The sequence below is a fragment of the Ischnura elegans genome, chromosome 6 (assembly GCF_921293095.1).
Source record: "Ischnura elegans chromosome 6, ioIscEleg1.1, whole genome shotgun sequence".
NCBI classification, from domain to species: Eukaryota; Metazoa; Arthropoda; class Insecta; order Odonata; family Coenagrionidae; genus Ischnura; species Ischnura elegans.
The window spans coordinates 41693098-41710742 of record NC_060251.1 but is presented as its reverse complement, the minus strand read 5'-3'; the positions used below and the strand labels follow the sequence as shown (position 1 = coordinate 41710742).

The 17645-nt window shown below is 39.1% G+C and overlaps 1 protein-coding gene across 1 annotated transcript; it reads right to left on the bottom strand.

The window, feature by feature from the left end:
- Positions 1-976: 976 nt before the first annotated feature.
- LOC124160568 (hypoxia-inducible factor 1-alpha inhibitor-like) lies at positions 977-15436 on the bottom strand. The gene is made up of 6 exons (XM_046536441.1): positions 14723-15436; positions 14367-14614; positions 14090-14238; positions 11366-11511; positions 6900-7070; positions 977-2241 (listed from the first exon to the last, which is right to left on the bottom strand). The coding sequence occupies exons 1-6, from the start codon at positions 14840-14842 to the stop codon at positions 2014-2016; spliced, it is 1062 nt and encodes a 353-aa protein (XP_046392397.1). The 5' UTR covers positions 14843-15436; the 3' UTR covers positions 977-2013.
- Positions 15437-17645: the final 2209 nt, after the last annotated feature.

Here is a 17645-nt window from a genome sequence, read left to right as displayed (position 1 = left end):
GAATGTCATGGAGATATCTTTGCATGAAAGGATGAGGAAAAAGAAACACTTATCTATAGCAATGAAATATCATAAATCAGGATTCACTATTACACCTGACATTCCATCACTGTATAGACAAAATTACGTAAATTCTATTACTTTCCAAGTCCCTTAGAAGGGTGGCCACACTGTTCATGTCAGATGGGTAGAGAGAGTAAGACTGTTTTCATGCACATCGATAAAACCATGCCATTTGACACTAACACCAGAAGCAGCATAATGAAATGGAAACAAGGCAAAGTGCCCGTAAAAGCAAGTGTAGCCACCAATGAACTTGGCATGGCAATAGTTAGTGCCATCCATGTTAAACTGCTGCATTAGGTACCGTACATGCCTCCTGTAGAGTTAACGAGAACAGATTATGGTTTCCCTGCATTAGTTTCAAAATTTACCTCAGCCAAAAATGGCTGGGTGGGGCAAAGGAATTTTTATTTCATACCCTTTTTACCGACTCATGGCGGGTGACCTTGAATGCGCTTGTGCTCCTTTCACTCTTCTTGCCAATCACGATACGAGTGCCAAGTGAAGTGTAAAGGACTCAGTCTCTCTCTAACTTCCGTGCAGTAAATATCACTCTCCAGCCAACAGTGCCGCCAAATGTAATGTGTGCAGATCGCACAACGTTCTTTTACATGGTTTGCTTTTGAGTGTACATACATTTACTTTCTATGTGATCGAGCATACGTTTACCCTCACGGACTGGCAGTGCTGGTTGGCCAAAGAGAGAGGGATAGAGGAGAATAGTGTGGTGTTAGGGACAGCGCCTCTGATTGGCTACCAGTTTTCTCTCATCCAGCCACCAAGAGTTGTCAGAAAAGGGTATACTCAATGACATTCTGCACAAAACCTGTTAACTGCCAATTACAATCTTCATGACCGTGAATGGCTGAATCACAGAACCAGGTTAACCAACCACAGCAGCAATAGATCAAAATTGATTAGCCTAAAATATTTATTAATAGACTTCCCAGGAAATTTTGTTAATACAGTTCTTTTTTCTAGGAAGAAACAACAAGATTTTTACTTCAAACCAAAGAGTTATTAAACAGAGATATGGTATAATGAAGGAACAAACATTGAATAGAAAATCATGACGAAAGATTAAAACTGCCATTCACAAGTTGTTTCAGCAGTAGTCGACGGCCTAATAACCACAATGAATTCCAACAGGCACATTTTGGTCCGAATCACATTCTTTATGTAACAGCAGTAAAATCTAAACAAAGGTGCAATGACTAACAATTTTAAAGCAGAAATAGAATTGACTAAGTATTTTATCACAAGTCACAAACAATACAAATATAAAAAACACTTAATTACAATCTATCACATTGACGTTCATTGAAAAAAAGCTCTGCATCCACGAATTAAAATATGCACTAGATAAAACAGAAAACATCCAAAATTGGACAGCCTTTTGAAATCACTGGACAGTACCTTCGTCACATCAGTAAGTTTTCATTAACCACAAAGTAGGAAGTCTTATGGCGAAAAGGTACTTACATAATTGGCTCATATTTTCCCTAAAATAATGTCAATTATTAAAACACTGCCCATGAAAGGGCCACTTGGCCATTTAAAAAAAAAGAGGATAGAAGGATCTCAAAAAGATTCAGTCGGCAATAAAAACATTCAAGTCAAAAGACCATTTTGCCAGCTGAAATAAAATTTTCACCATCTGGAAAAAAATCTGACCAAATCCCAACAATGAATACTGCTAAGCACATGTGCTGACGAGGATTGACCAAAATGGAAACAAATGCAGAATTCCATAAACTACCACTATTTCCACCTCAGCCAATGCCCTCACACATCGTAAGTCTTTTGCCATCTCACCAATAATACATGTTGGCAATAATATTGGTTCACCATGGCTCTCTGTCATTCAAGCTCTGATCCAGACATTTCCCAAAATAAAAGTCCAGCAGCTCACATTGAAATTGACAAAGCACCTCACCTTCAACGGTGCATTCACACAGAACATTCGTCCTCATCGTTGGGATCTTTGGAATCTGAAGTCCCTTCCAAACCACCATTAGCACTGGGACCGGTGTAGCGACCAAGAACCAATGCTCGTAGGAGGGGTCCTACTTGACTGGCATCTTGCAGTGCTTCCAACAACATTTTCTCCACGTTTCGCATTATTGCCACTTTTTGATGACCTTTCAAAGGATATGATATTTGCCCCATGGGTCCAGCCTGTTAATGAAATCAGATTAAGAAACATTTAGTCGTTCTAAGGAACCTTTATCCACAAATCTAAAAAGGAGAGAACACAAGCACCAAAAAAATACCACCGAAATAAAAATTTTCAGGAGATGGTAATGACCATTCACTCAAAAGTCTTACGCAAGATGATGTACCTTTCAGAATAAAGTAAAAGACAGACACTGCAAACATCTTATAAAGGCTTGTCTTCAATGGCATAACTACGGGGGGATGAGGGGAGGAATCCCCTCCTGGAGCTTCAGCGAAATTAAAATATTATTTTAAAATCTTGTCTGAATTTGAGGCATAATAACTGTATCTGTTTCAAGTTATATTTTAAGTCCCAAAATGATGTAAAGTGTATTTACAGGCATATTATTCTTTCAAAAATTTTCCTGAACTCTCTGTTTCCTGGGGGTAGCCCTAACTAACCCCCCACATTCCCCCCAAAGCCTCCTCATCCCCCCCAAAGCATATTCTTAGTTACGCCACTGCTTGTCTTGATATATACAGCATAGCATTCACCTCACCTCTCAAGAGGTATTGGCATCAAATAATAGCACATTGCATTATTAACAATTAATGCGCTGCAGAACTAATGAAGGGTACGTATTGTGATGGTTGCGGCCGTCCCAACCCTGGCCTTCATTCCCTCGTTCACTCTCCTCACCCGTTTCCCATCCTCCCCCTCCCCTTTTTCCTACCCAAGTATGCAAGGTGGAGTGGATGCGAGTGAGTCGGTGTGAGTGGAGGGCAGCTATGTTGAATGGCCCAAGGTATCCCCCTATTTTTTTTGCGTGTGTTGCGTGTGCATCGGAACCCCCTCACTCCCCTTTGGGAGTGTATAAAAGCCGAACGCACAGCAAGAAAAAAAAGAGAATTGTAAATTGTGTTGCTGACTGTGCACTACGAGAAAAAGTGAGAACACGAGGCAGAAGGCGAAAGGCAGCGAGCGGCGTAAAGACGGGAAGCCAAGTCGGAGGATCCACTCCGGAAACCAAAGGTGGTCGCCAAGGAGGTTCCAGGGGCAGCCAGGCCGCGCAAATTGCCGTCTCCGAGAAAATAGGAGGCCGCACAGAAATAGACGAGCCTGCGTCCAGCCCGAACCACGGCACCAAGGAACGGAGTCGTCCGGCGGTCATCCAGGTCACGTAAAGTTATATTGCCCTGACCCCAGTGATACCACCCCTGTGTCCGTGTACTTGTCCCCGTATGCAGCAATACGCCACTATTAAGGCACCTTGTGAGATTCATCGACGCCTCAGTGATTATTCTCATTATTCTCATACTTAGTCAGCAACGGAACTTAAATGCGCAATTGGGACAGACTTTATTACTTCCCAGATATAAAAAGTGTAACGAAGTCTAATAATTGAAAGAAGTCCGCTTAACGGCATACATTTTGACCTTTGTTAAATATTGTTTTTTTTAATTATTATTTCATGGTAATTTCAAATGCCAATTGCATAAATCATTTGTTATTTCATCCATTCATCACTAACCCAATCATTTTCACTCATCTGGTTAAATATTACATGTAAGATGTTTCTTATTTTTGAATATACCGTATAAGCGCGTGTAAGAGGCGCACCTTTTTTCCCAGATATTGCAGCCGAAAATGGGGGTGCGCCTCTTACACAAACTTCTAATCTCCCCCCCCCCCTCCCCTTCCCCGGTCGCAAGTCCAAGGGGAACTGAGTGGCCTTGATTTTCAGCGTGAGTCAGTCATCTGAAACCCTGGGTCAAAATCAAGCGGCAGGCAGGAGAGTTTCTCCCTTAGTGACGTATTTTTAAAATGCTCCTGTTTGAATTTCTTGCAAGCATCGCGCCGTCACGTCGGTACCCCAGAGGTAAACATTGAAAAGATCGCGAGGGGTGATTCGCTCCGGAGCGCGCGCTAAATTTATTGCCACGCGTGGGCATCCCGCGGCATTTATACTGCATATAGTAATATTGATGTCAAAACCTGCGGTTGAAAAAATTCGAACGAGAGTGCTCATTGTTGGACTTAATGGTGGATTGAATAAATCGGAAATGCTTATAAGTGAAGAGCGCTGAAGGAGAGATCGAGGGGAAGAGGGCTCCCTCCCCTCCGTATTGAAAGCTACGAGCGAAGGAGCAAGGGAAGAACACGTCCGATCTTGCATGTGACGTCGTTGCCTTTAAAGCGAAGGGGCGAAGGCGCAGCAATGTGATATACGCAGTTTGCGTTGCCTGAGTTTCCAGTCCGTCTCGTCTTGTTTGAATGCGCTTATGCTACGCTTGTTTCTTCCGAAATAGTGCTGTTTGGACTATGTTGAATATTAGTAGCCTTATTTTAACTATAAATCTTTGTGTCAATCAATTAGAGCTCAAAAAACTTAAATGCTGTAAGATATACGTCGCGTTAGGTCTAATTCTTTTTAGAACTTCGTGCGTGTCATACAATTTCTGAAAGATATATCGAGATATCTTCGAGCTCAGAAGGTGACTCACGTAGCATTTGACCTCCAGAAACTCGGGGAATTGAGCCTGGTAGACCGAAAAAGGTCAGTTGGTGGAATGGGGTAGGGATGAAACACGTTTCCATTGTTCCCCTGTGACTTGATATTTTCCTGTGGAGTCTCGGAAAGGAAAAAAACGGCAGAGGCATTAGCTGATGGAGAGCCGAGTATAGTTCCGTTAGACCCCTTGCACACACACCGATTTTGGACGGCCGGTAAAATATTGGCCGATATTTTACCGGCGAAGCGATGCTTGCACACACGCCGGATTTTTACCGGTCAAACAATACGTTGATAAGTTTTTGAGCCGGCGTCGGCGATCCACAGTGACAATAGCCGGCAGCTAACCGGCATTTTGCCGGTGCCGGCGTGTGGTCGGTACGTGTGCAAGCTCCAATGCTCTCCCATTGTTCACTATTGGAATGTGGACGGCCGATATTTTACCGGCCGTCCAAAATCGGTGGGTGTGCAAGGGGCCTTAAATCTACGACGTGGTTATTATCCTACGGCGCTGAGATTGCCCCGATTGTTGTTCAATCTCTTGGGAAAGCTCATGCCATTTGCCTGTCGTGTTTTGCCTTAAAATTTTCCACGGCTGTGATTCTATTGCAATACTCCTGCGAGAGCTTTTAATCAAAATTGTTCGTGAGTAGGACAAGCAACGTAGAGCGATGGCGTAGGCAAAGAGAGGATCGGAACTCTTTCTACTCCCTCTTATGCCGCCGCAGTTATTAAAATTTCCTCTTTCAAATAGTACTGAAAGAGGACATTTCGATAACTGTCGAAATTCTAGGCATACGTCTGCAACACCGCACGATAGGATAAAAAAAATGTCGCAAAATATTTTTTCTTCATAGCTTCGATCCTCAAAATAGGGGTGCGCCTCTTACACGTGTGCGCCTCTTACACAAGCTTATACGGTATTTGTGTGAATGCTGAATGAAAGGGTACTCGCATTTCTTTGGGTATTCCTACGAAACCTATTTTCCTTCACCTGCCGCCGATTTGTCACGCGCCTTACCCCAATTAGGATCGCTTCACCACGAAATAAGCTGCGAACAGGAATCCCCCGCATTTATTGTAATGCTTAATTAAATCTTTCGATAAATCGTCCTGACTGGCAACTTAAGGAGGTTTATCATTTATGGGTGGTTTTCGGGGTTTTTCATCCGGGCAACTGACGTTGAACCATTACAGTATATTGGCAGTATATTCGGAAAATTTCCGTAAAAATTCGCAACCTGATAATAATGAACCTCCCATGCAATCATTCTATGGTAATCTCAGCAGTTGATCATGAGTGTTGGTAAAATTGTTCCCTCACTTCCACCTTTTTCACCAAAAATAAACATCAGCGGTCATTTCATAACTCCAAGCCAACTGATAACATGGAAAATACATACTAGTAAAATCCAATCGCTAGGCCTGACCCTGAGACATGATCATCAATCAACACAAAAATTCATTTTTTAAACTGTCAGAGAACTAAAGCGTCAATTGTGAATAAAAATTAATGCATGTAATGAAAATTACTATATGCACACAAAAATGAGTCCACTGAAATCCGGGCTCAATGCAAAATGACATTGCAAAAAAATAGTCACACGAACAACATATTAACCTAACTCATGAAATTCCTTAGCATACATCCTCATATTATGTAATCCTGTTGGAATCAAGGCTATGCCCCATACGGCAGTGGCCCAGTGAGGGGGGTTTTGGTGGATAAACCCAAGAACTCAGATAAATTTTAAAATTTAATCCATTTTACTTAAACGGATAAATATATTAATTATACAATAGTTGAAGGATTAATAAAATATCCCTCATAAAGTTGAAAAACTCACCATTTTGAACCATTTATCTTAAAACATTTCTGGGGGAGGGCACCCACATCTCCCTTATTCATACCCCATTACATTCATACCCCGTATAAGTTGCTCCTAAAACCCCTCCTAGCCTTAATTCCTAGCTCCGCACCTACCGTACGGTATGGCAAACACAATTCACAAATCCATTTTAAAACTTGCTTTAGATCCATCCCTAAACAGCCAATCAACATCATTTGCATATGCATTACTAATCATAATACAATTTAGAAAACAAAAAAAGACATGAGTATCAGGTATAAACAAAAATTTTTTTTCGGTAACAAATTATTCTTACCTTATACCAAAAATTTACAGAAATGGTGTAGCCACCTCGCATTAAGGATTCTACGTGATGCCACCAGTATATTGGAATGTAAAGAACATCTCCCGGACCAACAATAGCTTCTTGTCCTTTTACCTCTCGGAACTTTGGAAAGCGATTCAAGTCCGGACGATCAAAATCCACCTGAAACAGGACATCATCATCACACTTAAGAGTTGTTGGAAAATAATTTTCCCAAGTGATGAATACAGTTTGCTCTCACTTTCGCACACAATGCGTTCCTGAAAATGTGTACGAAAGTCGAACCATTAAGTTCTACACTAATTAGGGGTTACGTTTCAAAATAGCGAAATATACATACTAAAACCTTATTTTTTACACAGATTTTACATTTATTAACTAATGTTAAATAATAAATTAACTAAATTCCTCACAATAGGGTGGTTTCCTATTATTTTTTTATTGCCTAAATCGAAAGATTATTACTCCTGGAGTACGCATTTCACGCTTTTAGATTTTTAAATGACGATACCTATTTTTCGCGATTAAATGAAAAGTGAAAATTTTCAAGCGTGCGAAAACGCGACGCGTAAGTAGGAATGATGGGAAAAAGTCAGCGCGACGCATTTCTGGTTCCCCCTCCCGCCTTGTGAGGTGACCTTGATCGAGGCTCTGAGCGCTGATAGGACGCAGGATACTAGCGGGTAGCTGAGTACCTTGCTGGCTGGTAGCGCTTGGCTTAAAAAAGGTTTATTAATACCTTATCAAACGAAGAAAACTTTCCGACCTTAGCCAGTTTTAATAGGTGATTATTAAGATGTGTTTCCCTGAGCTCTGTGCCTCATGCATGCATTGGTAACCTCAGACGATGTATAACTCCTTTCCTCTCGCGTAGAAACTAGGTCCCTGTGACGTAACGTGGAGTGGAATCGCATGGGCGCCAATCTGGCCTTTTTCAAATGAGGATAAAATTTTACCCTTGCCATTCGTCTAAACCGGTATTCAAAAACCAAATAATTTGTGTATTATGAATACACTAATGGTGGGTAACGAATCACAATCAATGCCTTTCGTTTTCTTTGATGGAGGAAACTACCCTATTAGTAATTTCTCTAGAAGAAATGCAGAAAATGTAAATGAAAGTTAAAAAAAAAACATGAATTCCATTGCGTACCAAGTGAAACTTCTTCTCAGTGTTTAAGTTGACATTCCATGTATAATGTCCACTATAAATTAAAAGATATAGCACGAAACATAATAAAACGCAATTTTTGAACCATCACTCTTGATACCTTAAAGTTTTTACATAAAAATTCCTCAGCGGGTGACATCTCGTCACAACATATTTCACAATAGGGTGGTTTCCTATTATTTTTTTTCTTCCTAAATCGAAAGATTATTACTCCTGGAGTATGTATTTCACGCTTTTAGATTTTTAAATGACGATATCTATTTTTCGGGATTAAATGAAAAGTGAAGATTTTCAAGCACGCGAAAACGCGACGGCTAAGTATGACTGCCGGGAAATTTCTCCGTGTGACGTATTTCTGGTTCCCGCTGCCGCCCTGTGAGGTGACCTTGAGGCGAGGCTTAGCGCTGATACGACGCAGGCTGCTAGCGGGTAGCTGAGTACCCTGCTGGCTGGTAGCGCTTGGCTTTAATAAGGATTATTAATACCTTATCGAACGAAGAAAACTTTCTGACCTTAGCCAGTTTTAATAAGTGATTATTAAGACATTTTCCCTGAACTCTGCGCCTCATGCATGCATTGGTAACCTCAGACGATGTATAACTCCTATCTTCTCGTATAGAAACTAGGTCCCTGTGACGTCACGTGGAGTGGCATCGCATGGGCGCCAATCTGGCCCTTTTCAAATGAGGATAAGAATGGACCATTGCCATTCGTCTAAACCGGTATTTCTAAAATGAAATAACTTGTATATTATGAATACACTAATGGTGGGTAACGAATCGCAATCAATGCCTTTCGTTTTCTTTGATGAAGGAAACTACCCTATTGCGTATTTTTCGCAAGTTATTCAAAGAAGACAAAAGATATACGGAATTCCGATGATATTTAGTGCAGTATCGTTGCTGAAGGTTTAAATGTCGTACATGAATTAACAGCACTCAAACAGAAAAATATGATTAGAAAGAAGCACATTTATTTATTAAATTTATTGAAAGCTATTTGATGGCCTCTAGTTGATCTTTTTGCCAAAATCTCTCCCATGAAGGCTGAACTACACCTTTGTTGTTCTCTTGATAAAGGAGCCTATACCAGGCAGTCTCTCTCTAAAATAGATCACCTCGATTTAAGTTAACACTGCCCTTGATCGTATACATTCGTACTGTCGGAATATAATGCTATATAAAACAGTTGAATGTTGGGATGTGCACTACACATTGTGGGTATTTGAAAAAATTACAGAAAAACGTTCCAAAGTCCGAATTTAGTGTACTAAAGTCAAGTAAAAGGTGTCAATTTGAAACGTACTAAGTGCGAATTGTACAAAAGTCAAGGACCGCCTATATTAAAATGAGATATGGATAATTCCAGCATGGAAGTTGATTGGAGTTTTATTTTAAAGCTAGAAAACTCAAAAGAGGAAAATTCATTTACCTGGGCCAGGATATAAACTATGGTCTACTGAATTTCTCCACATACCCTACCACTTACTTAAACTGCGAATGGAATTCTCTTTAACAGTGGAGTTTTTCTGGCTTTATATGACAATGGTTTATTACTGCCAGGCATAAAAAATCCAAAGGACAGTCGAGGAAGGTCCTGGGCTTGCACTAAGCTGGGTCTCGAGGGGTGACCACCTAGCTAAGTCTATTGTGTGCATGGCAGTCAGTTTCCTCCACGCCCACTGCATATATGCAGATTTTGTTTTGATGCAGCACACGAGCGTCTTTTGTTCTTTTGCGATGACAATCCTTGCTGCATATGTGCAGCATCAGCACGAAAGTGTTAATTCCCACTTCTCTTATCTTTCTTGGTAAAAAAATTTATTTCAAAATAGGAAACAGCTAGAAGAAGGCCGAATATATGCATTTTATTAAGCTAGAGAATTCTAAAGAGGAAAAATCATTCGCCTGGGCCAGGATATAAACTAAGTGTTGGGATCCAGGTGCGGGCCGAGACAGTCGACTGAGGTGGCTGACTAACGCAGAGCCTGTGCGTCATCGCCTGCCGTTCGTATAAAAGGCCGTGGCCCGGCATGACGGGGAGCAGTCTACAACTCAACGTCTTCCCTCGATGTAACTCAGTGACAATAAATTGTTAAACCCGGAGTTGGTGTTTTTTATAATTAAGAGAACGCTACAATATGGTCTACTGAATTCCTCCACATACCCTACCACTTGAACTACCAATGGCATTCTCTTCCTCAATGGAGTTTTTCCGGTTTTACATGACAATGGGTTACACTGTCAGACATAAAAAAGCCAAAGACAATCACGTTTGTGCAAGCCAATAGGATACCTTGAAGGAGTCACCCCCAAGTGCACTTGGAGCACCAAAATTCTGCAGACGAAAAAATCTTTTTTTGGCTTTTGCATTAGAAGTGCATTAGCAGATGAATCCATAAAGGCATGCTGCTAGCTATTAGGTGGATATTACTTGAATACTGTCCATGTTGAACATTCTGCCATTCAAAGTTCTTGGTTTAGCATCAGTTCTATGGTAAAATGCACATAAACAAGCTGCCCTGAGACATAGCACGCCTGCCACCATAAACCATTCTGCCCTCTATAGCCCACATACATCCAGAGAGGAAGATGATGCCTCTGTTGTGCAAGTGGTAGCATCAAACATAGGTAACAGCTAGAATAAGGCCAAATACAGTAGACTCCATATAATAGGTCCACCGGTTACTTGAGGCAGCCGCTTAATTGGGGCAGATCTTGAAGAACAGAACCCAAGAGAGGAATATCCCAGAGTATTCTCCTCTTAATTGGGCCATGAGTCAGCAAAATTGACTCTATACTCGCAACGAAATTAAAATTTTTTGTTTCCAGAATATTTTTTTAAATATTCTTCTCCTTTGATTTACTCTTATTTTTCACAAATGCTCCTAATCTTGCCCTATTTTAAAGCACTTGTTGTTATACTCTCCGCAAGAGGATAGGATATTTCTTTAATAGGACTTAGTAAAAGACATTCATTCAGCGTCGGCCGAGGCTGTGAAAAATATTTTTAACTGAATTGTTATAATTTTTCAAAATTATCATGAATTAACTAAACTCGCTGATTTATTAATCAAATTAACAGTTTAATAAACTTATATTGCATTATAAACATTTTTTAGTCTTCTTTCTATCATTTCAATGTTTGTTTATGCCCATACACAGGATAATTCGCCTAATTGGGGCAGCCGCTTAATTGGAGCAAAGTGCACAAGTCCCGATATGTCCCAATTAACCGGAATCTACTGTATAGGCATTTCATAAAAAAAACAAGAATATTCACTCACTTGACTTTGCCTGTCATGAGGGTGGAATACTGGATGAGGGTACAAGCACTCAAACTGCTCTGGTGGGAAAAGGATGCACCTCTTGTAGCCTCGAACTTGAGCAAAGAAGTTCTGCTGCTCATCATAGTGGCAAGGAGTCACATTTCCTACGAAATATAAAATAGGTAAGTATAAATCTACAGCACTTTTCAAGAATGATATTAGACATGAACTTCCCAAAGATAAAAATTCAATAAATTGGTAGGAACTTAACTTAAACTTAACAAATATTAAATTTTTTCCCATGAGAAAAAAAGCATTATGTATCAAATAGATCTAAAAACAAAGCACAAAATAATTCTTCGGTATAATTCGTATACATACATTTACAGCATATTCTTAACTTTCCTTCTTCTCATTTCAACTTATGATGCACAAGGATGAAAATCTAAACAGTTACAAGCTGGGAGTGGTCTAAAAGCATATAGGTTCAAGGGCATACCAAGTACAAAACTAGGGGGGGGGGGGTGGGGTGGCAAGCCATGGTTGTTCAAGTTATAGGTAAGATTTAAGCATAGAAACGGTGAATGACACCAAAATTTTAAGGAAACTGAAACAGTTCTTTATTAGATTTAAAATTATTTGCTTTAAAAAATATTATTTTATACGACAATATCTTTCCCCAACCCATCGCCCTTATTACTCTTTACCCTGCCAAAACCCCCACCCCTACAACCCAAATGACAAACCTTGTTTTCCCCCCTCTCCCTTCCAGGAATCACCAAACCCAGCTCTGAACCAAGCCCCCCCCATTAACAACCATAATAAATATAAACCTGCCCTCAACATATTTTTTTATATTTTCTGTACTTGATAATGAGGTTGCCGAAACTGGTTGAAAATTTTTTAATTATATGGTGGGAGTAACAAAGTTTCTTTTATTGATAGGAAAATGTAGATGATTATCGATACCTCCACTGAACAAATGCTCAACAATCACCCAATGGTCCAGTAAGTGAATTTTGAGCGTTCATGCAGTGGAGATATCAATATGCAAGCAGTGAAAGGGTCAAACCTACATTATACAAATCTGAAAAGACCATTTTTCATCAGCACGATGGAATCTCTGATGCTTTCCTAAAACCATCAAAAATAGAATGGAATTTCTTTAATACTTGCATCACTTGGAATATCAACTTCCTGTGCTAATATTTAATTTTCTCATTCTTCAGAATTATCCTATACCATGAACAGGGTGTCCAGCGAATCAAAGCAGAAAAATCATGCATAATTGCCGTTTTTCAAGGGAAATTTTACAAAATTCTACGTTAATCATACGTGATTAAGTTGCGATAGACAAGGATTTTAAAACACCCAAAATTACTTCAACACTTTTAAATAATATTATGTATTTTTACAATGATGAGGAATAGGTTAATTATCACACATTGTATTTTAAATAAAAACTTATTCAATACGAGCCAAGATGCTGCTTTGACTTCATAACTCCATGTTGACATCACCTGGCATTCTACTCTTCATTTTTTTGAACTTGAGTCAAGAATGCTAAAAAGTTCGATTCTGTAATCTTGTCTAACATTCCACGTTTCGATGCCAAAATTCTACCAAGCTACTGCACTTAAAATTATGACAAACACATTTAAGGCCACAAAATGGGAGTTGAACACGCAAAATTTTATCTGAAATGAATTTGAAATAAAATATTTTAAAATTCCCGGTTGGATCAAAATTTTGCGCACGATACCCGATTTATTTCTCAGTCGCTAAGCACCCTGATGATATAAAAATTCATTTTCTATTCCCTCCCAAAGTTCTCTATGATTCCCATCTTACTGGTGAACGAAGTTGTCTTTTACTCATAACAAGAAATAAACGCAAAATGGGCAAGAGAAAGAACTCTTTCACATTAATGGGACAGCTGAACTAAGGTGAGTTACCAAAATTACAAGTCATGTGAAATAAGAAAATATGCATGGTATCAAGTAACAAGGAATTAACCCGAAACACAACACAGTTCCACGTGTAACCTTGCAAAGTAATTGACCATAGTCTGGATAGCTTCTGCATACCATCATCTAATCACTAAATACCTTCCCATGCAGCTATGATGCCATAAAAATTTCTAAGCTTCCAACCCATGAAAACAATAATATCTTCTCTATAAATTCATTATAATAAATACATAATGATTAATGACCTATTTTTAAACTATTACAGAAACTAATGAAATTGAAAAACTACCTATTGAAACTTCAAGCCAAATGAAGAATTGATTCCGTATCAAATAGTGCATGGCAATATGAAGTCTACTACTACTCAACTGATTAACTACTCAACGACTGGTGACAGCCGAAGCTGATGGGTATAAATGTATAGCATCATGATTACAGTGATGTTAGTGTTTTTTTTCGTGTAGTTGACATGAGAAAAATGGAAACCTTTCAAGTGGCAAACCGTTAAGGTCCTTCCTCACATCGATGTCGTAATTCATCGAATGAAAGGAATACTGCAATAGGCATGAGGCAATTGAACAAAGGTTTGAGGGTCAATTCACAGAAAATTTGCTATTCGAGTCACGGTTTGGATCTGTATCACCTAAACTTCAAACACAATGCTTTTATTTGAGCACAATAATGTGGCATATGTTTACTAAAATTACATGCTAAAAACCACAACAGAACGCAAAAAGGCTATGAATTGATATCACATTAGCATATACATTACCCTCCATCGCTACCAACAACAAATTTGACGTCAGGAGCCCCCAAGAGTGACTTTTTTGCTTGGCATTAATCCAGTCCCAATTGAATTTTAGAAAATCTTCTACAATTGCTGGCCCAACGGTATTATTTAATGCTTGCTGCAGGTACATTCTGAAAACCACAACGAATATTAAAACCATTAGATTAGGTACAGCAACTGCATGAAAAGGAACAGTATGACCACAAGCACCAATACAGCAGCATGAATGGCGATAATTGCTTTTACATATGTGACCAACCTTTCATCTCCCCTTTTCCATTGCCTTAACTTCTTTGCGAATTCAGGAAACTTCATATCCACTCGTCGAGTAGCCGGAGTGAAATCTGACCCGACTTCTTGCAACTTCTTGTCATCGTAATACTTGAACTTGTGATTTCTTGATAAAAACACTGAGAACTCTCCCGAGCCGATGTGTTTTTCCAAGTAGTCCACGTCCCATTTCAATGCAGAAGCTACTAATTTTGAATCAGTTATTACCACAGGTTTCTGAAACAAAGTAGATGACGTCAAATGAAAATTACAGCGATTGAACCAGAAAAGTTCACTAAGTCGATGAACACTAAGACCACTATAGCTGTAAAACATTTATCTTACATTGGCAGATATATATTCCTCAACTTTGGGATCATTGCAACTAAGTCTCGGAATTTCTTCTAATTGAATATCATATTTCCTTAACTGACTAGGATCCCAACCTCTTTTCCTATCCGCCATGTTAAATATTATGATTGCATACAGCGACACAGTTTTTTGAAGAACTCTCACCCACAATTAGCAAACATCTTCAAAAAAAGTAATGCTGGACGGATCATGAATGATATAATTTTTCACTTATATCCGCTCCAACTCACAAAATTCAAGCCGCCTTACACGTCAAAGATCAAATCACTTTCTTCTTAACACAAACTGCACAACAATGACAGAAGAGGCGCGGATTTTGAGGAGTAATTCGGCAGTGTATAAGCTGATGACCGTAACAGGTATGTAACGTTACCCCGGTCACGTAGGCATTTCTGGGCCTTGTCGGGGTTCTTGGGGTTCTCGAGGTAAACAAACAAATGCGTACGCGGGTTTTCACCTTCCGACTAGTCACCAGAGTCGCACCAGTCGCACCCAATTCACAGCAATCGAGCACCAATAGCGGGGAGGTTGAAATTATTCTTTAGCCGTTCATTACTAGAACGCCCAGCAATCAAATATGAACGACAAAATCAGAAGAATTCGATATTGAACATAAAAATGGAATAGATTTTCAGCAAAGCGATAGCAAGAATAAAAACTATAACGCTTTCACTTGTGAATTTGACGCAGCTCTCCACTCCTATCAGCTAATCTTTTCACACCTACGCACGGCGTTGAAAGAGATCGTGCCTACGTGTTTATTCTCTTTCACATCCTTATTTACCTGTTTTTCACTGATAATACGATTAATTTAAAATATTTTTAATGCAAATTGAGGTGAAATCCCAAATTAAAATAAACGAAATTCTCTATGATTGCAATTTTTGGCAACTAAGTTGAGATGTAATGAGAAGCATCTTAAAGCTTAAGTGTGATCAGGGACGCGTCAATTGCACCAGCAAAGACTGGATTATGAGGACGACGGAGCCGGTAACTATGACGTTATCAAGAAAATATCGATAGACGACTAACAAATCACCAAAATGCGAAGGGAAAAATCAATTATGAATAAGAACTTAAAAAATTAAACAAATTTGGCTACACCGAGTTTCCACCGGACATTTTATGCAACCTTCGTACAGACTGTCACTTCACAATACTAACGTATTGATTTTTTTGAACGAGGGATTTCATATTAAGGCTACCCTGAATGCGCGAACTGGACACTCCTGAAGTTTCTTTGAATAAAACATTGCACGAATTTGATTTCCTTAACCTGAGGTCATTGACACGAATTTTGGAATCGCCTCCAAAATTAATCACTATATAGGATAGATGGAAGGTAACTCAAATAATTCGAATTATTTACGCCGCAGTAACCACAGGTTTAAGTCTTGGCGAAATATGAAGTGATGAAATCGCAACTATGCGCATGAGTACAAGGGGTATATACTTGATTTTTTAAACTTCGAAATGAGACGTTTACCCTTCTACCTTTGCCATATAGCATGCTGAGGAATATTTCTATATGAGCTATACCTGGCATTCAGAAATTCTAGAATGGGTAAGGAGTAACATATACCGTTGTCATGAACTGCCACTAATAATAGGAAAATATTTTCAGATATTGGAAGTTGGTAGAGATACATGGGTAAATCGAAACATCAAATAAATCCTGAAAAACTTATAAGATTCCTAATATAATGTTTGGTTTGGAAGGAGAAATGGAGGACCTGACCCGGTGCGAAACCCGAGAAAACTTCACTGCGCTTATAAAATTCCTTTTTTCCATATGACTAAGTTTAAAAAGTGTGTTCAAAATGTTACTTCTTATCCATAGTAAAAAAAACTCATAGTTCATAGTCTACATCACATTAATGATGAATAAAGAATTTCCCTTTCAAATCAGTAGTTGGAAAGCGAGCGTCAAACGTATGTAACAAAATAAAAAAAATGTCGTTGTGTCTCAAGTAATGAGAGTAAACAGCTTCAATGCGATTCATTTAGCATTGACGAGGACGTAGCAAACATAACTTATTAAGTATTCGTAGCGTAAGAAATAATATTGGAACGCTCCAAGGCTAAACAAAATTGTGCACATAATTTCTTTCTATCACTCATCCAGTTTCAAAAGATTCATATTACACTTGAGAAGCCACTCCGCATTTAGATTGAAAAGGATAGTTTATCTTGATGAATCGTTTCAAGATATAGAAAGAAGTATAATAACTACTTAGGAAGAAGATAAAAAAATAATGCGATAAAACTCGTTACCTCACTGGAGGGAAGATTATGGAAAATGAGACTCCTTAGCCGAGTAGATTATAGTATGTACACCGTAATTTGGCGCACGGACCCGCGAAGTACCTTAGCCAACCAATAGAATTATTAAATTTTTTTTACTTTCCCATAATATCTCAATCTAAATAGCATATTTTTAAACTACTAAAAAAGCTAAGAGGAATGATGTAAAACACGATGTGCTCCGATCATAAATAAAGAAATGGTCGAAAATTATTTTTTAGCCGTTATACTGTATGTTTTGTTTTAACTTTCGACTATTTCGTTATTCGCGTTTAATCGCTATAGCGTGCGTTACATGACATCACTTGGCACTCTGTGGTTAGGACAACAGCCGTGAAAATAAAAGAAGAAAAAATAAAAGGGAATGTGCGAACTGCGTTCCACCTAGGATTAATTCGTGTTCTTCATTGCTGGGGGAAAGACAAATTCCTATCGGTAAAGGATCTCTCCTAACTTATCGCTTCTGTCAGCGATACCGACTCACAAAAAATATTGGGGGGGGGGGGCAAACCGGGGATCTAGCCCCGGGAAATTTTATAAGAAGTGAGTTTTAATGATGTCTCCATGTTTCTGGGCTTCACTGCGTCTATCG

Bases quoted from the DNA above. Each gene is read 5' to 3' on its own strand.
- LOC124160568 (XM_046536441.1), bottom strand. From the start codon at position 14,842: ATGGCGGATAGGAAAAGAGGTTGGGATCCTAGTCAGTTAAGGAAATAT. The intron at 14,615-14,722 runs GTAAGATAAATG...ACTTTGTTTCAG, and splicing joins AGGAATATATATCTGCCAAT to AAACCTGTGGTAATAACTGA. The intron at 7,071-11,365 runs GTGAGTGAATAT...GTCCTGTTTCAG, and splicing joins CTCATGACAGGCAAAGTCAA to GTGGATTTTGATCGTCCGGA.